Source organism: Mytilus galloprovincialis, chromosome 3 (assembly GCF_965363235.1).
Source record: "Mytilus galloprovincialis chromosome 3, xbMytGall1.hap1.1, whole genome shotgun sequence".
Classification (NCBI taxonomy): Eukaryota; Metazoa; Mollusca; class Bivalvia; order Mytilida; family Mytilidae; genus Mytilus; species Mytilus galloprovincialis.
In genome coordinates, this window is record NC_134840.1 from 1,416,540 (window position 1) to 1,432,366 (window position 15,827).

Consider the following 15,827-nt stretch of genomic DNA (forward strand, 5'->3'; position numbering starts at 1 on the left):
TAGAAACACAAATATTGACACATGAAAACCTGTCAGATAGAAAGTCAGGATGCCATTTATGCATCAATATTGAAAAAGCTATAAATGCCTATTTTGACCATAAAATGCCAAAATTGGTCATTTTTGCAGAAATTCTATAAAATTAAAGTTTAAATCCTTTAGTTTCATGCTATTTGACAAATTGACACCATCAAAACATTTAGCGAAGTTGCCAAAGTACAGATTCTATATTTACAGATTTCACCTCTTAGGTCCAAGAACACAATTATTTCGTAGTGCATTTCTTTTAGAACATAAATGAAAATAAAAAAAATCCCACCTGCGCTTTCTCAAAGAAACTTTTACAGTGTGTTGTACTACTTTTGGGACAAATTATATCAAAATTATAGAAAACTTCATCGGCTCTAACTCAAAATATGGACAATTTTATGTTTAGGGCGTCTTGAAATCTTTTGACAGCTTCCGAAGTGCTAGTTTTCAACCTTTTTCAGCTGGACCAAATCACTACTTTCCTTTACAATTCTGGACCCAAATTTTTTTACAGTGTTATTTCACCCCCTTACTTGCAATTTGAGGCATTAAACATGGAGAAATAAATTTGGAAGGGGTATAAAAATTAATGGCAAGTAACCCACTGTCAACACTAGGGACTATATTCGTGAACAACGAAAATCAAGGGACGACAATTGTGGTCTCGGACCTAATAGGATAGAAAGAGTTGACAAATCTTAAAAAAACTTGGTATGACCAAAGCTTAATAAATTATAACACTGCTTACAAAGTTTCATGACAATAGGATGTATATTATAGACAATAAGTTAAGTTCTATACTCATCTTTGCGCGTAAAATTTTGACGTTAAAATTGAAAAATTTCAGTTATCAACATTTGGGGCTTTAAAAATTAAAATATTGCAAAAAAATACTTTTTAAATGCCTTAATATATAACTTATCCTGTACTCAAAGCAATAGAGTACTCATTTGATTTATCAGACTTGGCATAATTATTCAAAAGTAAAATTTATATGAGCCTGCGCCTAAAAATTGAGGTTTTTCAATGAAGGGGAGCCTTACATGAAGATGTAATATTTTCCAGCAATTTTAAATTTGTGAAGCTTTTTGGTTATAAATGATCCTTACATATGTATTGAAAGTACTTTAAATGGAAAGAAAAGTTACAAATAACATATCATATTAGTTTAAAAGGGTCTTAGGCCAAGTAAGACTGGAAAAAATATAGGGTCAATTTAGGCGGTGCCATATATTTACATTAAAAAATGCATACTGAGGCTATAAGAAATAAAAATTTGTGTCTTTTCTATCATTTCTATACTCATGTGACATGATACAACAAATCTGAGCACAAAAAGACTCTTCCAATTAACTTTTCTTACAAACAGTATGGTCTGATACAAAGATTTTTGCCTTTTTAGGGAAAAACTTGCATGCAATTTATTCTCAACAGGCTTATATTTAAATCACTTGCTATCCTACAGAAGAACAGAAAGATATTATGTGAAATGGAACAGGTACAATAGACATTGTAAAGTGCTTTTGATACAAATTTAGTGAGGTCTTTATTATGGACTTCAAATTTTATGTACCAAGCTCCCCACTTTTTACTTCATCCAAACAGGGCTTTAGACAAGGGTCATTTATACAACACATTTTGCACATATTGTCTGAGATAATCTTCTTTTCTGTAGATTTAGAGTTCATAAATAAGTAAAAGAACTAGATAAAGGCATAGAAACACAAATATTGACACATGAAAACCTGTCAGATAGAAAGTCAGGATGCCATTTATGCATCAATATTGAAAAAGCTATAAATGCCTATTTTGACCATAAAATGCCAAAATTGGTCATTTTTGCAGAAATTCTATAAAATTAAAGTTTAAATCCTTTAGTTTCATGCTATTTGACAAATTGACACCATCAAAACATTTAGCGAAGTTGCCAAAGTACAGATTCTATATTTACAGATTTCACCTCTTAGGTCCGAGAACACAATTATTTCGTAGTGCATTTCTTTTAGAACATAAATGAAAATAAAAAAAATCCCACCTGCGCTTTCTCAAAGAAACTTTTACAGTGTGTTGTACTACTTTTGGGACAAATTATATCAAAATTATAGAAAACTTCATCGGCTCTAACTCAAAATATGGACAATTTTATGTTTAGGGCGTCTTGAAATCTTTTGACAGCTTCCGAAGTGCTAGTTTTCAACCTTTTTCAGCTGGACCAAATCACTACTTTCCTTTACAATTCTGGACCCAAATTTTTTTACAGTGTTATTTCACCCCCTTACTTGCAATTTGAGGCATTAAACATGGAGAAATAAATTTGGAAGGGGTATAAAAATTAATGGCAAGTAACCCACTGTCAACACTAGGGACTATATTCGTGAACAACGAAAATCAAGGGACGACAATTGTGGTCTCGGACCTAATAGGATAGAAAGAGTTGACAAATCTTAAAAAAACTTGGTATGACCAAAGCTTAATAAATTATAACACTGCTTACAAAGTTTCATGACAATAGGATGTATATTATAGACAATAAGTTAAGTTCTATACTCATCTTTGCGCGTAAAATTTTGACGTTAAAATTGAAAAATTTCAGTTATCAACATTTGGGGCTTTAAAAATTAAAATATTGCAAAAAAATACTTTTTAAATGCCTTAATATATAACTTATCCTGTACTCAAAGCAATAGAGTACTCATTTGATTTATCAGACTTGGCATAATTATTCAAAAGTAAAATTTATATGAGCCTGCGCCTAAAAATTGAGGTTTTTCAATGAAGGGGAGCCTTACATGAAGATGTAATATTTTCCAGCAATTTTAAATTTGTGAAGCTTTTTGGTTATAAATGATCCTTACATATGTATTGAAAGTACTTTAAATGGAAAGAAAAGTTACAAATAACATATCATATTAGTTTAAAAGGGTCTTAGGCCAAGTAAGACTGGAAAAAATATAGGGTCAATTTAGGCGGTGCCATATATTTACATTAAAAAATGCATACTGAGGCTATAAGAAATAAAAATTTGTGTCTTTTCTATCATTTCTATACTCATGTGACATGATACAACAAATCTGAGCACAAAAAGACTCTTCCAATTAACTTTTCTTACAAACAGTATGGTCTGATACAAAGATTTTTGCCTTTTTAGGGAAAAACTTGCATGCAATTTATTCTCAACAGGCTTATATTTAAATCACTTGCTATCCTACAGAAGAACAGAAAGATATTATGTGAAATGGAACAGGTACAATAGACATTGTAAAGTGCTTTTGATACAAATTTAGTGAGGTCTTTATTATGGACTTCAAATTTTATGTACCAAGCTCCCCACTTTTTACTTCATCCAAACAGGGCTTTAGACAAGGGTCATTTATACAACACATTTTGCACATATTGTCTGAGATAATCTTCTTTTCTGTAGATTTAGAGTTCATAAATAAGTAAAAGAACTAGATAAAGGCATAGAAACACAAATATTGACACATGAAAACCTGTCAGATAGAAAGTCAGGATGCCATTTATGCATCAATATTGAAAAAGCTATAAATGCCTATTTTGACCATAAAATGCCAAAATTGGTCATTTTTGCAGAAATTCTATAAAATTAAAGTTTAAATCCTTTAGTTTCATGCTATTTGACAAATTGACACCATCAAAACATTTAGCGAAGTTGCCAAAGTACAGATTCTATATTTACAGATTTCACCTCTTAGGTCCGAGAACACAATTATTTCGTAGTGCATTTCTTTTAGAACATAAATGAAAATAAAAAAAATCCCACCTGCGCTTTCTCAAAGAAACTTTTACAGTGTGTTGTACTACTTTTGGGACAAATTATATCAAAATTATAGAAAACTTCATCGGCTCTAACTCAAAATATGGACAATTTTATGTTTAGGGCGTCTTGAAATCTTTTGACAGCTTCCGAAGTGCTAGTTTTCAACCTTTTTCAGCTGGACCAAATCACTACTTTCCTTTACAATTCTGGACCCAAATTTTTTTACAGTGTTATTTCACCCCCTTACTTGCAATTTGAGGCATTAAACATGGAGAAATAAATTTGGAAGGGGTATAAAAATTAATGGCAAGTAACCCACTGTCAACACTAGGGACTATATTCGTGAACAACGAAAATCAAGGGACGACAATTGTGGTCTCGGACCTAATAGGATAGAAAGAGTTGACAAATCTTAAAAAAACTTGGTATGACCAAAGCTTAATAAATTATAACACTGCTTACAAAGTTTCATGACAATAGGATGTATATTATAGACAATAAGTTAAGTTCTATACTCATCTTTGCGCGTAAAATTTTGACGTTAAAATTGAAAAATTTCAGTTATCAACATTTGGGGCTTTAAAAATTAAAATATTGCAAAAAAATACTTTTTAAATGCCTTAATATATAACTTATCCTGTACTCAAAGCAATAGAGTACTCATTTGATTTATCAGACTTGGCATAATTATTCAAAAGTAAAATTTATATGAGCCTGCGCCTAAAAATTGAGGTTTTTCAATGAAGGGGAGCCTTACATGAAGATGTAATATTTTCCAGCAATTTTAAATTTGTGAAGCTTTTTGGTTATAAATGATCCTTACATATGTATTGAAAGTACTTTAAATGGAAAGAAAAGTTACAAATAACATATCATATTAGTTTAAAAGGGTCTTAGGCCAAGTAAGACTGGAAAAAATATAGGGTCAATTTAGGCGGTGCCATATATTTACATTAAAAAATGCATACTGAGGCTATAAGAAATAAAAATTTGTGTCTTTTCTATCATTTCTATACTCATGTGACATGATACAACAAATCTGAGCACAAAAAGACTCTTCCAATTAACTTTTCTTACAAACAGTATGGTCTGATACAAAGATTTTTGCCTTTTTAGGGAAAAACTTGCATGCAATTTATTCTCAACAGGCTTATATTTAAATCACTTGCTATCCTACAGAAGAACAGAAAGATATTATGTGAAATGGAACAGGTACAATAGACATTGTAAAGTGCTTTTGATACAAATTTAGTGAGGTCTTTATTATGGACTTCAAATTTTATGTACCAAGCTCCCCACTTTTTACTTCATCCAAACAGGGCTTTAGACAAGGGTCATTTATACAACACATTTTGCACATATTGTCTGAGATAATCTTCTTTTCTGTAGATTTAGAGTTCATAAATAAGTAAAAGAACTAGATAAAGGCATAGAAACACAAATATTGACACATGAAAACCTGTCAGATAGAAAGTCAGGATGCCATTTATGCATCAATATTGAAAAAGCTATAAATGCCTATTTTGACCATAAAATGCCAAAATTGGTCATTTTTGCAGAAATTCTATAAAATTAAAGTTTAAATCCTTTAGTTTCATGCTATTTGACAAATTGACACCATCAAAACATTTAGCGAAGTTGCCAAAGTACAGATTCTATATTTACAGATTTCACCTCTTAGGTCCGAGAACACAATTATTTCGTAGTGCATTTCTTTTAGAACATAAATGAAAATAAAAAAAATCCCACCTGCGCTTTCTCAAAGAAACTTTTACAGTGTGTTGTACTACTTTTGGGACAAATTATATCAAAATTATAGAAAACTTCATCGGCTCTAACTCAAAATATGGACAATTTTATGTTTAGGGCGTCTTGAAATCTTTTGACAGCTTCCGAAGTGCTAGTTTTCAACCTTTTTCAGCTGGACCAAATCACTACTTTCCTTTACAATTCTGGACCCAAATTTTTTTACAGTGTTATTTCACCCCCTTACTTGCAATTTGAGGCATTAAACATGGAGAAATAAATTTGGAAGGGGTATAAAAATTAATGGCAAGTAACCCACTGTCAACACTAGGGACTATATTCGTGAACAACGAAAATCAAGGGACGACAATTGTGGTCTCGGACCTAATAGGATAGAAAGAGTTGACAAATCTTAAAAAAACTTGGTATGACCAAAGCTTAATAAATTATAACACTGCTTACAAAGTTTCATGACAATAGGATGTATATTATAGACAATAAGTTAAGTTCTATACTCATCTTTGCGCGTAAAATTTTGACGTTAAAATTGAAAAATTTCAGTTATCAACATTTGGGGCTTTAAAAATTAAAATATTGCAAAAAAATACTTTTTAAATGCCTTAATATATAACTTATCCTGTACTCAAAGCAATAGAGTACTCATTTGATTTATCAGACTTGGCATAATTATTCAAAAGTAAAATTTATATGAGCCTGCGCCTAAAAATTGAGGTTTTTCAATGAAGGGGAGCCTTACATGAAGATGTAATATTTTCCAGCAATTTTAAATTTGTGAAGCTTTTTGGTTATAAATGATCCTTACATATGTATTGAAAGTACTTTAAATGGAAAGAAAAGTTACAAATAACATATCATATTAGTTTAAAAGGGTCTTAGGCCAAGTAAGACTGGAAAAAATATAGGGTCAATTTAGGCGGTGCCATATATTTACATTAAAAAATGCATACTGAGGCTATAAGAAATAAAAATTTGTGTCTTTTCTATCATTTCTATACTCATGTGACATGATACAACAAATCTGAGCACAAAAAGACTCTTCCAATTAACTTTTCTTACAAACAGTATGGTCTGATACAAAGATTTTTGCCTTTTTAGGGAAAAACTTGCATGCAATTTATTCTCAACAGGCTTATATTTAAATCACTTGCTATCCTACAGAAGAACAGAAAGATATTATGTGAAATGGAACAGGTACAATAGACATTGTAAAGTGCTTTTGATACAAATTTAGTGAGGTCTTTATTATGGACTTCAAATTTTATGTACCAAGCTCCCCACTTTTTACTTCATCCAAACAGGGCTTTAGACAAGGGTCATTTATACAACACATTTTGCACATATTGTCTGAGATAATCTTCTTTTCTGTAGATTTAGAGTTCATAAATAAGTAAAAGAACTAGATAAAGGCATAGAAACACAAATATTGACACATGAAAACCTGTCAGATAGAAAGTCAGGATGCCATTTATGCATCAATATTGAAAAAGCTATAAATGCCTATTTTGACCATAAAATGCCAAAATTGGTCATTTTTGCAGAAATTCTATAAAATTAAAGTTTAAATCCTTTAGTTTCATGCTATTTGACAAATTGACACCATCAAAACATTTAGCGAAGTTGCCAAAGTACAGATTCTATATTTACAGATTTCACCTCTTAGGTCCGAGAACACAATTATTTCGTAGTGCATTTCTTTTAGAACATAAATGAAAATAAAAAAAATCCCACCTGCGCTTTCTCAAAGAAACTTTTACAGTGTGTTGTACTACTTTTGGGACAAATTATATCAAAATTATAGAAAACTTCATCGGCTCTAACTCAAAATATGGACAATTTTATGTTTAGGGCGTCTTGAAATCTTTTGACAGCTTCCGAAGTGCTAGTTTTCAACCTTTTTCAGCTGGACCAAATCACTACTTTCCTTTACAATTCTGGACCCAAATTTTTTTACAGTGTTATTTCACCCCCTTACTTGCAATTTGAGGCATTAAACATGGAGAAATAAATTTGGAAGGGGTATAAAAATTAATGGCAAGTAACCCACTGTCAACACTAGGGACTATATTCGTGAACAACGAAAATCAAGGGACGACAATTGTGGTCTCGGACCATTTATCAAATGTTCATGAATGTAGAAAAAGAACATAATTTTTGCTGTATATTTATCATATTTAAAAAAATGCACTATTTTCGTTTTTTTTTATGAAATTGGCACACATAATCTTCTCACGTATTCAAACCAAATTTTAAATAAGAGGGGTCCATGAACTCGTTTATAAGTTAAATAAGTTTGATTGATAAAAATCAGTCGAAAACGGAATCTTTTCCCGATAAGTCATGGTTTGACGTCACAAAAATAACAATTTACGTTAGCAACGTCATTACCTCCCCTGTAACTGTATCGTATGCCTTTAAGTCTAAGATACATGCTTTGTTTAATAAGTTGTTAGTGTACTCTCAGATCTGTACTTTGCGTCGTTTTGTTGTTGGGATATACAAGTACCCTAACACGTCCATCATGTGTAGAATTTGTATTTGTAACAATCTGATGAATTAAGCCTCTTTCAACTGATTTTTATAGTTCGTTCTTATGTTGTACTGTTACACCACTGTCCAAGGATAGAGGAGGGATCCAAGAAACACGTTTAACCCCACCACATACTATATGTCTGTGTTTGTCCTAAATCAGGAGTCTGTACTTCATTAGTTGTCGTTTGTTTATGTGTTACATATATTTCTTCTTTTGTTTATGTTTTGTAGATAAATTCGGCCGTTATTTTTTCTCATTTGAATTGTTATACATTGTCATTTTGGGCCTTTTATAGCTAACTGTACGGTATGGGTTTGCTCATTGTCAAAGGCCGTACGGTGACATATAGTTAATAATTTGTGTCATTTGGTCTCTTGTGGAGAGTTGTCTGATTGGCAATCATACCACATTTTCTTTTTTTATTTTAGAAACATTTAACGATATATATATAAAAATATATATGTAGGACTTTAAAGTGCGATGGTACTCTAAAGTACGATGGTCACGCTAAAGTGCGATGGTTGTTTGTTTTTTAAAGGCGATCAGATGACACGCTAAAGTGCGATGGTATGCCACGCTAAAGTGCGATGGTATGTGACACGGTAAAGAACGTTGGTTTACACGCTAAAGTGCGATGGTGTAACGGGAATGGTGTTCAGGCAAAGTCTTTTTTTTTTTCTTCTGTGTTAATATTTGTTTTTGTATATTGTTTATAAATCATATCGTTGTTTTTCTCTTTTAAATTGTTGTACACGAGTTATTGTGTGGTTTAGATAACTAGCTATTCGACAAGAGCCGATACTGTACGCCTTAGGTCATAAGTTATTAAGTGCGCACATCAGCAACATTTTGTGTTTAGTGAATAATTGTTTCATTGACTCCGTTATTTTTCTCCTATCAATTGTTTTGCAATGGTCGTTCTGATAACCTTTAGTCATAAAACTACTATCTGCTGGGTTAGCCATAAGATAAACTATAGTTTAGTCTTAGTTGCATGATTTTTTTTTATTAATTGTTAGTGGCTTTGAACTAGCTGTCAGAAAACTATGAGTACTCTCAGATCTGTTCATTGTGTCTTTTTGTGTCGGGATGTATAAGTACCGGGCCACGTCCGCTTGTATTCTTGTCCATCTGATGAGTTAAGCCTTTTTCAACTGATTTTTATAGTTCGTTCTTATGATGTACTGTTATACCACTGTTCCAGGTTAGGGGGAGGGTTGGGATCCCGCTAACATGTTTAACCCCGCCACATTATTTGTTTATCTGTCCCAAGTCAGGAACCTGTAATTCAGTGGTTGTCGTTTGTTTATGTGTTACATATTTGTTTTTCGTTCATTTTTTTTACATAAATAAGGCCGTTAGTTTTCTCGTTTGAATTGTTTTACATTGTCTTATCGGGGCTTTTTATAGCTGACTTTGCGGTATGGGCTTTGCTCATTGTTGAAAGCCGTACGGTGACCTATAGTTGTTAATGTCTGTGTCATTTTGGTCTTTTGTGGATAGTTGTCTCATTGGCAATCATACCACATCTTCTTTTTTATATATAGGTTCCAGTCTTAGATCGAGACTTGTCTCATCGGCAATCATATGCTGATACTACACAACTACTTGGTATGTCACTAACTTGTTGACGAATATCCATCTCTTTCAGACATGACAATACATCACATTGTACAAAAATATTCAGGTTATAGAATAACTCAATTAGAAAGTTAAAAAGTAGCTTTTATTTCAAGCAAGTAAATGACATTCGATTAAAAACATAGAAGGAGTTTCTAAATCAAATTTGGACGAATTGAAATACTTTGACACTTGGTGTATTTTGACTTTTTCGCTCTCTTTTATGGTATGCACTTTCCCCTTACTGCCGTCAGTTTTCTATGTTGATGAGAAGTCCTTTATCCACTATCCTGACAGAAAAAACGTTTGTTCGTGCCGACACAGCGAGTTCAAAGGTTTTGTACTGATTTTGTTGGAAAAAAACTCCTCCGCATACAAAGTATTCTATATCACCGACTAAAAGTGTTTTATTTCATTTGTATCTCTTTTCTTGCCTTCATCTCCACAAATATTCACGTTTACCGGGATGTCAATTTATGTCCAAACGGCTTGAAGCGTCATAATGCAAACGTCAATACTTTCGCGAACAAACACGCATTCGCGGAAAAAAACACACTTTAGCGTGCCGCGGCATCGCACTTTAGCGTATACCATCGCACTTTAGCGTGACCATCGCACTTAAGCGTCCCTATCGCACTTTAGAGTCCTACATATATATATACTAGAACACATCCGTGATATCGCGGGTCCGTGACTGAATTCAAGTATATTACTATGCGTAAGCCTTATTTTAGTCTTGGTATTGTCATCTGATAAATTCATGCCGATTATAAGATGCACAGTTTTCTCTGCTTTCAAAATCTTTCTGGTTGAACCTGTCGACCTGGAACTTATCAATTATTGGTAATATTAATTATTTATTGGAAAACAAAAGGGCCTAGAATGGAGTATTTTTTAATCAACAGCATTGTCCTATAATAGTTATAAATGAAGTTGAATTCTTTAATTCGCTGTTTACGTCATACCGGCTAACAAATTGAAAACTGTACCTATACGCCAGTTTTTAGTGTTCGTAGTGTCATCTTAGAAAGTCATACTGATTAAAATACTACAATAGGGAACAATGTGACAGTGATTGAATTTAGTAGTGTCAACCCTGTGATTATGACTTGTGTATATAGCAAAATCCAAAATGCACCATTTGGTGGTGCGCCTGTCAGATGCGAAACGTTCAAATAAGGTAATAGGTAATAGGTGGAGATGCGTTTGGTATCGGTATCGGATTCGACCCGGATCTTGTTAATTTTTGGCAATATTAATTATATGAAAAACAAAAGGGTCTGGATTGGTGTAAGTTTTAATTTGGTAAAATATTTTAGTATGTCTGAAGAATTTCAGAAAAGGTTTAAAAACTCATAGTTACCTGGAGACAATTTTTTAAGCCCTGTCCCTTTTTTCCAAAGTCCTCAATTTTTTTGTTTTCTGTTAAATTCCATTTTTTCGCGTTTCTGTATACAATGAAGATACGTATATTATGAAGAGTGTATTTACTATCAATTCCAAATTTTTGTCTCCATGGTGATTACTGCTATATTATATGGAGAGTCGCTAATTATTGGCCTATCTCCGAGTACTCTTATGAAAATTATGTGCAAGTTTAAAACCGGAAGTCTTGTATGACTTAAAAGTTGGTCTAATGACGGAAACAATATCTGGATGCCTTTATTTTTGTTTTCTCCCAAAATAACCCAAACTTACTAATCATAAGATTAGATGACAAGTGCGATGATGCATGGTACCTATTGAACACAGAGGCATGATGATTTTGTTATTGTGGAAGGAAGAGAAGCGACACACAACATGAAGTCTTCTCCCTTAAGATTATAGATATTACAGTTGGTTAAGAGGAGGACAGGTATATTATATTCATATGTTATATAATACTATCCCTTATATTACAGTTGGTTAAGAGGAGGACATGTATATTATATTAATATGTTATATAATACTATCCCTTATATTACAGTTGGTTAAGAGGAGGACAGAGTACTATGGGAATTCTAGAAATATCTTTACCATCTGGAATGGAAGCTGACTTGGACTCAATCGATACTACCAATACAGGAGGACAGTACAAAAAAGTGGAGAAAGCTTTCCGTCAAATCAATTTATATTTTGATGCGGTAATAATTTATCCATGATCTGTTTCTTCAAATTTCCCCTCTTCAAATTACCAAAACAAACTACTAATACATACAACAGTTTGACACGTTTTCTGAACACCACTCAATTGCATTACAGCTATATGTGTTCGTTTAAACATGATCATTCGATTGTGGTTAACTTCCTATACCGTCAACAAAATAATGAATAAAGATTCCTTCACTGCAACAAGTATTACGATATTTCTGCTCTCGAGACAGTTAATTTTAATATTTTAAACGATATAGTTAACCTTTATATATGGGAGGATGTTCACACCTTTGTTCTCCATATTCTGACATTTTTAGAAGTTTGTACCTAGTTGTATGTCGATATTCTGTACCGTTTGACACAAATCATTGGCTTTGTATATATCACCATATCAAATTAAATACGACCGATAGTTTTGTAAATCATTGGCTTTGTATATATCACCATATCAAATTAAATACGACCGATAGTTTTGTAAATCATTGGCTGTGTGTATATCACCATATCAAATTAAATACGACCGATAGTTTTGTAAATCATTGGCTTTGTATATATCACCTTATCAAATTAAATGCGACCGATAGTTTTGTAAATCATTGGCTGTGTGTATATCACCATATCAAATTAAATACGACCGATAGTTTTGTAAATCATTGACTGTGTGTATATCACCATATCAAATGAAATACGACCGATAGTTTTGTAAATCATTGGCTGTGTGTATATCACCATATCAAATTAAATACGACCGATAGTTTTGTAAATCATTGACTGTGTGTATATCACCATATCAAATGAAATACGACCGATAGTTTTGTAAATCATTGACTGTGTGTATATCACCATATCAAATGAAATACGACCGATAGTTTTGTAAATCATTGGCTGTGTGTATATCACCATATCAAATTAAATACGACCGATAATTTTGTAAATCATTTTCAGTCGATATTTGGATATTCTTATTACACTGTTTGGTCAAATTATTATTTGTCTTTTTTCTATAGATTTTGTCAAGGGAAATGTGTATTGAAGTCGACATAAGGAGAGTCGCACTGGTTGCTCGTCATAAACCTGTATGGGTCAAATTGAGGGAGTATTATGAACCAAGTAAGTACCATACAACATAACAATTCTTTTTGACAAACGAACTCCTGGTTGGTTTATCATTAAGTATCGAGAGATTCAAACGTTTATAATTTACTCACCTCTTTAATATGCAATTTGAATATAAAAATGTATTCTTTTGCTGTATAAACAAAGAGAAGACTACATATCCTGATATGTTCATCTTTAACAAAAATCAGATTCAGAAGTTGACATGTAGCGAAATAAAATAGCATTAACCACGAAATAAATGTATATGTACACTAGATCAGTTGTAAACATAAACCATTTAGTAACTGCTATATATAGGTATTTAGGTAATGAAGTAGTTAAGTTTTACCAATCGAAATCTTTTGCCAATGCTACCATTATATAAGTATGTGGTCCGAACAATTGTGAAATATATAGTAATTGCTGTCCATCTGTTGTTAGGTAATGAAGTAGTCAAGTTTTACCAATCGAAAGCTCTTGCCAATGCTACCATTATAGAAGTATGTGGTCCGAACAATTGTGAAGAAGTGAAGGTGAGTAATGTATCATGTGTTTTGGTTGATGTTTATTTATGTGCGTTGTTGTTGTCAGCACGAAATTGTTTCTTAACTTTTAATCGTTAACTGGAAATGCAAAACAAAACAAAAACAAACAAACATCCCACCAACACAACATTTTCTGACATAGGACTAAAATTTAATGTTCGTTATTAAATGTGTTGAACAAGCTATTTATGTTTTGCAAACAAGTAATATATTATGTATGTATTGTACTAATATTTATTTAATGTGTTTATATTTCAAATAGCTTTGTTACTTTATCATCTATTATGTTTAACAAGTAACAATATTGTCTCAGTATTTACATATTCATTATCTGTATATAAAATTTAAAATGGAAATGGGAAACATGTCAACGAGACAAAAACCTAACCAAAGAGCAAACAACAGCCGGAGGCCACCAACGGATCTTCAACGCACCGATAAAAATCCGCAATCGGATGTGACCATCAGCTGGTCCCTAAAAACAATTGTGTACCAGTGCAGTGAATAAAAAACGTCACACTAAAACCAAAAACAAATAAACTGAAATTAAACAAGCCAAAGATACAAGACTAACTAAGGGCAAAGGCTCCTGAATTGGGTCAGGCGCAAAAATGCATATTCAATTGTTATAAAATGTTAAATGATGAAATAGGTCAGGGTCTTATGATGTATATGATTTGTTTTGCAGAGACGATAATCCTGAAATACGAGAAAGGAAAAAGTTTTCCGAACGATCTTTAGATATTATTATTCTTTTTATATACACAAATAGAAACTGGGTTTTACAAGATATCTTATGTCAAGCATTATATTCAAAAATGTATAACTTGTACTTGAAAATCCTAAAGCGGATCTGTGATTGTCTCAACTGTTTAAAATTGTTTAAAATTAAAGTACGAGTATTAGACGTTTCTTTGTTTTTATAATGTACTAAGTAACAAACGCCCAGTTACACAAAACGTTGCAATTGACGTCAAATTGTGATCTAATGCAGCTGAGATTAAATGGTATCCACATTAAAACCTAATACACCCATCCACAGCATCAGTATATCTGCTGGTCGAACGTTAAAAGGACCAAATGGAATGTTCACATTATTAAATGATTTAAGAATTAAATGGTCATTTTGATCTTCATAGAATCTGAAAATATTGAGCTATTCACTAAAATGGACTTTCCGTTTTGAATTTTCCTCGGAGTTCATTATTTATGTGAATTTACTTTTTTATATAGTCGTGTCCATATTTTTAATATGTGTTCAGTATGTTTGACTCCTTGAAATTCAGTACTGTTCAGACACTTCCTTTGCAGTCAATTGAGTCTAAAACTGTGAAATCTTGTACATGTACCCTCAATTTTTGTACATTCTTAGAAAATTGTATACCGATATGTTGTAAAATAACACAATTACGGAACTACGAGGAACATTCTAAACGGAAAGTACTGTTATGCGTCTGACATGGTATAGAGATTTTCTTATGTAGACAGTGGTGTACTAAACCTGGTATTATAGCTTGCTTTACCTAGCATGCTAACTCTAATCAATCACCAAAATCAAAACACATAAATTCAAATCTTAAGTCTAACAAAGACAAAGCAAGATCATGGCGCTTCGGAATATTAAGCAGATCTGGCTTCACTTGTGTCAGCCGCCGTGTTACAAAAGTACATCTCCGATGTTTATAACAATTGGAATATATCAGTCATCATAGGTGAAACAAGTATTCTATAATGGCCATCCAAATAGTAATGGCGTCCAAAAATTATCGAAGGGGATGATTTTAACAGCACTCTTTGAAACTCTTGACTTAACTCTGTCTTAGGTTTCATTTTTCAATCTCATTGACAAAAAAAGCATTCAGCATAGTCATTTATGGATAAAACATTATATATATAGCGGAACATCATGTTAAAGGATAATGTTAGCTTCTTACAACAAGCTCCTGTATAGAGTCGGCCTCATATGAATGAAGAAACAAATAGGCAGAAAAAAGACACAATTGCTTTACAATGGAATGACATGGAATGAAATACTATTTGACGCAAAACAGATCCACTTAAATAATTTGTAAGAAAGAACTCGCTAATATAAGTAACAAAGATGAGTTAGTTACATTCGGAGTGTCTTTACAAAATAAGATGTATCTATAATACTAAAATAACTAGGTCCAATTTGTCAGCCGTCATCACGTAAAAACGACGCATCAAAGAATTCAACTTTATATATAACTAATATAGTAGAAAGGTGTAGATTAAAAATTACACCAATCCATGCCCTTTTGTTTTCCAATATTGCCAATAATTAAGAAGTTCCGTGTCGAGTCCG

General features: G+C 32.3%; 1 protein-coding gene across 1 annotated transcript in view; it reads left to right on the forward strand.

Moving 5' to 3' along the window:
- LOC143069844 (CD109 antigen-like) overlaps positions 1–14,291 on the forward strand; it is an 83,738-nt gene extending 69,447 nt beyond the window's left edge. Inside the window, exons 33-36 of the mRNA XM_076244648.1 lie at positions 11,692–11,848; positions 12,866–12,968; positions 13,398–13,489; positions 14,190–14,291. Coding sequence (XP_076100763.1) covers positions 11,692–11,848; positions 12,866–12,968; positions 13,398–13,489; positions 14,190–14,198 — 361 coding nt within the window. The 3' untranslated portion in view covers positions 14,199–14,291. The remainder of the gene's footprint in view (positions 1–11,691; positions 11,849–12,865; positions 12,969–13,397; positions 13,490–14,189) is intronic.
- The last annotated feature ends 1,536 nt before the right edge of the window (positions 14,292–15,827 follow it).